The sequence below is a fragment of the Schistocerca cancellata genome, chromosome 9 (assembly GCF_023864275.1).
Source record: "Schistocerca cancellata isolate TAMUIC-IGC-003103 chromosome 9, iqSchCanc2.1, whole genome shotgun sequence".
NCBI classification, from domain to species: Eukaryota; Metazoa; Arthropoda; class Insecta; order Orthoptera; family Acrididae; genus Schistocerca; species Schistocerca cancellata.
Window position 1 is genome coordinate 214123916 of NC_064634.1, and position 8995 is coordinate 214132910.

General features: G+C 38.5%; 1 protein-coding gene across 1 annotated transcript in view; it reads left to right on the forward strand.

Annotated features, from left to right (window-relative positions):
* The window catches only part of LOC126100314 (endocuticle structural glycoprotein SgAbd-8), a 40044-nt gene extending 37275 nt beyond the window's left edge, over positions 1 to 2769 (forward strand). The window contains exon 4 of the mRNA XM_049910924.1: positions 2139 to 2769. Coding sequence (XP_049766881.1) covers positions 2139 to 2240 — 102 coding nt within the window. The 3' untranslated portion in view covers positions 2241 to 2769. The remainder of the gene's footprint in view (positions 1 to 2138) is intronic.
* The last annotated feature ends 6226 nt before the right edge of the window (positions 2770 to 8995 follow it).

The window sequence follows — 8995 nt, forward strand, 5'->3', positions numbered from 1 at the left end:
TTATACATAGTTATTGGCTGAAGTCCAGCAACCGTGCGTTCACTTAACTACTGAATGTACTCTTACCTCTGCTGCATAAAATTATAGGTGTGATTACATGTAATCCTATGTAATTTTTATTCTGATGAAGGCCGCCTTAGAGCTGTCGAAACCATGGTCAAATTGACAACAATTTTGTGCAGCCGAGGGTGGCTATACAACATTCTGTAATTAAACTATTTAGTTCACTAAAACTACATACTCTCACTGTCAGCATCCATATCGAACTACCGACATTTCGATTAGAAACCTCAATGGAAATGAACTTACCAGACGTTCACACAGTAGTCAAAGATCAAATTTAGTTGCCGAAGGTTACACAGTTCTAGCCGGTGTCTCAAAGCAACGGCAATGTAATACGTAAAATGATGATACCATTTGTACCAAGAAACGTAAGTTTCAGTTTAGCTTACAAAAATACTAGAAATCATGAAAATCATAGAATCATTATCGCATTACTATGTCGTCTGTCACACTGCTCGACACCAAAATACACGATTAAAAGATTTATCAAAATTTTCAGAGCAGATGGAGACACGACCCTCTTCTATGGGAAGAGTATTCTGACTCGCCGCTCATTAATCTACGTAGTCAGTTTGTCTTCTCTAGAACGTGGGCCAGCGCTTTATTTATTTATTGGCTGAGGCAAACCGTGGCCATTGAACGTTGTTGCTCCCCTTGTACTGTTACTAATTTTGCCAAATTAGAAGCCCACAGCCGGCCGGTGTGGCCTTGCGGTTCTAGGCGCTTCAGTCAGGAACCGCGTGACCGCTACGGTCACAGGTCCGAATCCTGCCTCGGGCATGGATGTGTGTGATGTCCTTAGGTTAGTTAGGTTTAAGTAGTTCTAAGTTCTAGGGGATTGATGACCACAGATGTTAAGTCCCATAGTGCTCAGAGCCATTTGAACCTTTTTTTGAGAAGCCCACAGAAAGCCGTCTTTCAATAATTATACCTTTTAAAGTCTGACGTACTAAAGTTTTATACTGGTTAACTCTTCACTCACAGTCACACAATCTGATAGCGTTATAACTGTATATTATTAACCTATAACTTGAAATGAATAACTAATATATCAGAATATTACCATAGACATATGGCTTACTTTTGTTAGTAAAAACAATTTTCACTATTTGACAGCAAGATGTTTAGACAGATTTTGTCTATGGTGTGTAAGCTATTTCTTATGCCAGACTGGTATTGGCAAATTATAAGTAAATGCATATATCGCAGCAGCTATTAAATTTAGGAAGTATTGTCGAAAAGTGCTGTATCAAGTTTTATTACAACCGATGCTCTGAAACGGACAAAAACAAAATCCGTAATTTTGCCTATGCTTTAGCGACTCTACATGTATTCCCACAACAACACGCCATTTGGCGCACGCGTAGCATAGGAATAAAACCATCGGGTAACACCTCAGGATACCATACACAGGTGGAAAACACTACCTCCAAAGAGTGATTAATTGTCGCTACATCACATCCTTAACATAATTATGTACAGTCTTGGTCTCCGCATTTAATGGAGACGAGAGTGACAGGAAACGCGTACTGTTTAGTGCCGTGTCCAGAGTCCCTTTATAATCCAGAACTTCACGATTTTCGACCGTTATGTTACCCAATATGCCATCTAGCCATTACTAACGGCCCAGTTTAGCTCATCTGTCTCTCAGTAAGTCACTCTCACTTCCCAAATTCCACAAAGCTGCATCCCTGCATTCTCCATGAATTAGTGATCCTGGGAAAATGTTTTGGGTGGACAATTCACTCCACAATGGTTAATTATAAGATATAATTTGTTAGTTTGTTGTAATAGAAACACTAATAAAAAGGCGTGAGTTCCAGTGAGCCCAGCAAAATTCGGCATAGTTTCGTCTGGAAACGCAAGGCTTTGCTTGACCACATGACGATTTGCTTCATTTTGCTTAGTCTCCCAAGTAAAACTGTGGTGCGTAATCTTGGAAGTATATCAGGAGAAGAGAAATCGTTGTCTATCTGTGATAATCACACGCTGCTAACTTGTCTCACGTATGTAAGGCGAGTAAATTTTAAGTTCCACTTCGTGTCTGAAAAATAATCACTACTGTCTTGTTTCAGGAGGAGGAAGCGAGAAACCCAAAATTCCAACAGAATCTGGCTGATGGCGCCCTTCCAGAGGAACCTGACAACTACCCGACACCCAGCAGGTTCCGCCAGTAGTGACTATCCGGCGTACGAGGTGACACCCCGTTTATACGGACAATTCCCGCAGCACGAGTAACAGGGGCGTGCGCGTGTGACAAGTGGTAAAAGACGAATCAGTGCATCTGAGCAACTATGTTCACTTGGCGGAGCACTGAGAAGACCGCTTTAAGTTATTCCACTCCACTGCGTCCTCTTCAGTTTATGCACCTGGCCTCCATTCGTTTGTAGCATTATTTAAGGTTCTTATAGAATGTAAGAAAAAATGTAAGAAGTGATGATATTGCTACTAAACTGTTATGACAAAGAATACAGGCGAGAATCTTGACACTTAGTCTTAGATGTTAAGACTTTCTTAAGTTTCTTGCATTGCACATAGTCTCTGTGTGTTTTTGTACTCATTATTGTTGTAGTGTGCATTTCATTTTATACACACATGTATGTAAAGTAAACTATTGTTGGACATGACTTGCCATTATAATCATTCGTCAAACTGTGCCAAAATTGAGTTTCATTCTCAGAAATAAATGCTGTTCAACAAGGCAAACATCTTTTCCTTTCCAGAGTTCTTACACGAGATCGTTTATTATAATTTATTTTTTCATACATAATCCTCATCATTACATTATACCGAAACTAGATGAAAATACAATACGGCCGCTATTGCGACGAATGACTGTAGAAGCACGTAACTGGTAGCATATTGTACAGATGGGGAATGTATCTGGAGCTTGATCTAAAAGTAATTATTGGTTCTACGTGCGATACTACGAGGCCTTCAAATTTAACCGGAACTTAATGCCAAGCAACAAAATTTTTATCAACGCAAGATGAACTTAGATGTTACTTTTCTTTCAGACGTGAAATAATATTGTATAAGCATGCACTCTACTACGGACAATAAGGAGATGAGAATATTGTAACTGGGAAAATTTCGTAAATTACAAAGGAACGTAGGAATTGAGATAAAAATTTAACGAGAGAAAACTGGAAAATATGCGAGGGAACTAACATAAGATACAGCAATGGTAGCGTTCATTTGGGCAAAATATTGAATGTTTTACTGAACACGAATGTAAGCTGACAAAGAGTATTTTACACCACGAAGTGAAAAAATGATAAATTTCTGTATTGTAGTGTCACACTAAATCTGTGGAACAGACTCAGGACAGAATACGAACGACATAGTTAATACTAAAACTGAATTTCAGATGCTATTATTTTCAAAAGTTGCTATGCTAGACGAACATAATGGTGTCGCTTGACAGTTACGAATACACATATCAAGACAATGATCTGACGTGGTGTAAGTATAGTATCTGTTTAAAGTTATGTCGTGACATTTACGTTGTACGGCTAAGTACAGCAAACAATCACACTATGTTACCATATTTCTGACCTCGTATTCTCTGCTTGTCGTGCGTAATAAGTCAACATGAAAACAGAGACTTTCAGAAAAAGAGTACCTCTAAATTAATATGCACTTTATTAGAATCATATGCCTTCTAGCTCTTTGATGCCGTCCACCACGAGTTCCTTTCTTGTCCCAGTCTCTTTTCATACCTGAGCAGCTCTTCCACTCTACGTCCTCAAGTATTTCTAGGGTGTATTCCAATCTCTGTCTACTAGAACAGTTTTTACACTCTACAGAAACATGAAATGCCATGGAAATTATTGCTTGACCCATTAACACATATCCTATCATCCTGTGTCTTTTCTAGTTTGTAATATGCATACGTACCTCTCTCCACCGGATCTGTAGTGAACCTTGTAATTCCCTACTGTATAAGTCCACCTAATTGTCATAATCGTTCCACATAACAGAGGCTTCGGTTCTCTTCCTTTCCAGTTCCCACACAGTCAACGATTCACTGCCATACAATTGTGTGCTGTAAACGTACGATCTCAGAAATTTCTTCCTCAAATTAAGGGCTACGTTCCATAATGGTACCTTTTATTTTGGTGAGGAGTGTCCTCTTTGCCTGTGTCTTTGCTTTCCCCCTCGCTTCACCGTCATTCGTGATTAGCTTCCAAGATAGCAGAATCGTTTCTCTCTGTTATCTAACTCCTCATTGCTGTCATGTTTCTTCGATTTACTCCCATTCCATATTCTGTGCTTAGTAGACTGCTGATTTCATTAAGAACGTCCTAAACCCTTCCTGGTTTCACTGGAGATAGCAATGTCAACATCGAATGTTATCGACATTCTCTTACTCTGAGTTTTAATCCCTCTCTTTAATGGTTCTTTTACTACGATGTATAGACTGAACAATAAGGCGAAAGACTACATCTCTCTTACATCTTTTTTTCAAACTGAGCACTTATTTCATGGTCTCACAGTCTTTTTCTGCCGTCTCGGTTCTTGTATACATTGTATATTAACGTTTACTATAGCTTACTCCTACTCGTCTCAGAATTTTGGACATCTTTTACAGTTTTATTCTCTCAAAAGTTTTTTCCTCGTCGACACATCCTAGGAAGGTATCTTGATTTTTCTTCAGTGTTGCTTTTGTTATCGTGCCTTTACCTTTCCTAAAGCCACCTACCATTTCGTCAATTTTCTCTTTCATTTTTCTGTATAGCATTTTTGTCTGCAACTAGGACGCATAAGCTGTTAATTGATAGTATAGTTCTTGAAGTTATCTGATGTTGCTATCATCGTTATTATTCGGGTGACAGTTACCCGAAAGTCAGAAGGTATGTCTCCACAATTATAAATTCTTTTCACCAATATCTGCAGTTGCTTGGTTACCACATCTTTAATGATTTAATAAATTACGAAAGAAAGTTTTATATTATCGCTTCAGCCTTCTTTTATTGCAAGTCTTCAAAGCTTTACTAAATTCAAACTGTAATACTGGATCACAGTCCCCTCCACACTCTTTTGTTCTTTAATCAAGTCATCAGACAATTCCTCCCTCTCCCAGAAGCCTTCCATGTACTCTTTCCATCTGTCTGCTCTCTCATCTGTGTTTAAGGATGCAGGGTACTTTTCTGGCTCAATATTATGTAAATATCAACACCTATTTCTTTTAGGCACTGTTTATAATGTATATGTTTTACACATTTGTTGATGATATCAGGTAATGCAGCACACTTTATAAACAAATTAGAAGTATTATCAATATTTTTGAACCAGTCTGCGGTTATTAAAAAATTCCAAAGAAATTGGTTCAATTATTTTTCCAAAATACTTCCTCAAATTGAGGTACCATTTAACCCAATGTTACACATTTGAAGGAGACCAAGTTTTTACCAGATATGCATGACATGATGACTGGGGTACTAGACCTATTTTATTCCACCTATTTGTATATTACAAGGAAAAAATATATCACATCTTACATTTTAATTTTTATAATTTTCTTCCTAATAAAAATGTTATTTCTCCTATAAGTTAGTTGATGCTGCAATAAAGCTTAGGTCTACTACATCCTTATGAACTATTTCAAGTTACAGAAAAAAATTACAGCAATACTTATAAACTTTAGGAAATATTTGTACCTGAATTCTGAAAAATACAACTTGTGGGAAATTCTGAATTAAGATACGAGTCCAATTAAACTGTGCCTCAGAACATTCCTGTCGCATAGTCTTCATCCTGCAGCGTGTCTTCATCTTCGGGCTTCCCCTTGGCATTCCTTTTAGCACTTCTTTCTCCTTTGGTAACTTGAAGAGCGAATTTTTCAGCTTCACGCACCCATTGTCTGCCACACGCAAGCAATTGATCTTCATATTAGAGCCACATTTTACTCCTAAATTTCTCAGGACTTCCAACCTTCCTACCACTCCACCACTGAAGTATATAACTGCATCTAGTACACCAACTTTTAATGAATTTAGCCCTACAAAAATATTCTTGGGTAATCTTTCCCATATGCATTGGTTGAAACATTCATTTGTATTCTGAGTGTCCACCACGAAGACATTTACTAAGCAAAAGAGGGTCACTCAGGTCCCTAAAAATTGATTTTATTTCATTCATAACTGGCTCACGAAGAGAATGCTTATGATGGTATATGTGACCACTATCTTTTGCTTTCCACTAGTATTTACAGTTTCTTCTATTACACGTTTCATAGATGCCTCAGACACAAACTTCAAGGGGCCTAAAATATTTTTATGTACGTGCTGAACCTACTGGGAAGAGAAGGAAGGTCCATCAAACCACAAAAGTTTGAGGAACCTTTTTTTCCTTTTCCTATTGCAAGCATGGCATACATTAACTTAAAATTCACATCATATGAATTATGCGCAATTTTCGAAGTCATTTTCGGGGTAGATTTAGTACAAGATCTACACAGAGCAACTAATGATAACGCTAAACCGTTCCTGCTAGCCGGCCGGAGTTGGCCGTGCGGTTCTAGGCGCTACAGTCTGGAGCCGAGCGACCACTACGGTCGCAGGTTCGATGTGTGTGATGTCCTTAGGTTAGTTAGGTTTAATTAGTTCTAAGTTCTAGGCGACTTATGACCTCAGAAGTTAAATCGCATAGTGCTCAGAGCCATTTGAACCAACCATTTTTTCGTTCCTGCTACTTTGTTATTCAGTTATTTTCAGACAGCCTACACCATCACATTGATTACATTTCGCCACCTCCTTCACTAAAAATGATAAGATGCTCACATCAACAGCAACAAATCTACTACAAACAGTGTCATTGTTAACACAAAAATTTTAATCACCAAGAAGAGTTCCATGTGGGAGTTTCTTCCCCGAAGAACTGATACATTGGTTTGTGTGGCTTGCTTTGTTTATGAGCTGGTTAGCACGGAATTACCTTTCATTGAACTTCTTGATGCGTGGCATAGTTCGTATTTATTGCACACTAAAGGATATGTACTTTCATAAAGATAAGCCGAGCGGTTCTAGGCGCTACATGCTGGAACCGCGCGACCGCAACGGTCACAGGTTCGAATCCTGCCTCGGGCATGGATGTGTATGATGTCCTTAGGTTAGTTAGGTTGAAGTAGTTCTATGTTCTAGGGGGCTGATGACCTCAGAAGTTAAGTCCCATTGTGCTCAGAGCTATTTGAACCTTTCATAAAGATATTCAACACTTGGGCAACAAACATTCAGTAGCACGTGAACAAACTGCTTCAGCGAAACCAAACTAAATACCAGCAAAGATAGTCTTTTACAGACACTAGAAACCTGCACTGTTACCAACACATAAAATGTATCATATATCTTATCGCTGGAAACAGAAAATTCACAGTTGTTTTCGAAATAATACCGGTTTCCATAACAGAAATAAAGCGGGCGTGGCGGCATAGATGAATGTACCTTTATATGTCAGTCTTCGCTTGAAACCCTATAATGTATATATCAATGTAATCAGGAAAGACTTTAGAAATTAATAAAGTCACAAAAAAAATCGATATTCCCACCATTTATACGTACTGTGTATCCTCAAAGTGGAATTCACATTGCATTCTTACTGCTGAAGACCTTGTTATCGATTTCAGCGACGTCCATTTCGTATTTTCTATTTGATGGATGTATCATTGCCACGACCATTCCTTTTTGAATTTCTTCACATTTTTTCTGCAGCCAATTCGCTTTATCCTCCCAGCACCTCGTACTTCTTTCATTCCTAAGTATTGCTGCTTTCCTGTCTTTCCATCAATATTTTCGAATTTCCTTGTTTCGTTAATTACTTAATTTCTTCTATTAAGCAACGTTTCTTCGCAGCCATTGTCCATGGGGCTATGTTTGTCGTATTTGTGTTATTAACTCTTCAGCTGAACTGCGTACTGTGATATTATCACAGCGCCAGCAGCCTCAGAGAAATTCAAAGATATCGCGGGTTCGAATCCTGCCTCGGGCATGGTTGTGTGTGATGTCCTTAGGTTGGTTAGGTTTAATTAGTTCTAAGTTCTAGGCGACTGATGACCTCAGAAGTTAAGTCGCATAGTTCTCAGAGCCATGTGAGCCAACTTCAAAGATATATTATCATTACTCTGTATTTTAGTATCCCACTTCCTCCTACACTGATTCTTTCGTCTACCCTTCTTCATTGGTACATTCTGATGCGTATCTTTGTCTGCTCCTTATTAAGCCTTACAGTTTACATAACATCTGATTTCTCTGCTTGACCATGACGTAATCGACCTGGGAATCCCGTATTCCAAAGCTTCTCCAAGTATACTTCATACTTTGTCAATTAAAACATGGCCCAGGCTAGCTGCCTTCTTTTAATATATATGCGATTGGCCAATTCCAACCTTCGATCGCTTTTAAGCAAGTACCTTAAGCTTCCACCTTCATTTTACCCTATGATAAATATGTAACTGGTATATGTGGACACGAGAACATCTTGAAAATGTCCAAAGGTTCAAAGGGGACAATCGCATAGTTAATAAAAAGAATACACTCTACGTGGACCATACTATCATTCTCAAAAGAAATTATGTTGAGGCTGTGGACTCCCACAAGAAATAAATAAATAAAATAAAATAAACAAAAATGCTTCGTTCTCTTGAGACTACTGAACAGCGTATACTCTACTAATAGCTTACGTGTATCTTCTCCTCTCTCATTCCGACTGCCAAGCGTATATAACCCAGTTACTCCGATTTCTGTTTCTTCCCCTACCATCGTGTTCTTATCCTCCACGTTCATTCGATTATTGTCTGCCAATACGTATCGAATTACCCGTTAGTGTCTTCATATATTTTCTCATTATCATCTGCTTGTGATGTCAGCATGTGTACCTCAACTATTGCTGTTGATGTTGATTCGCTATCCATTCTGGTGAGAACAACCCTATC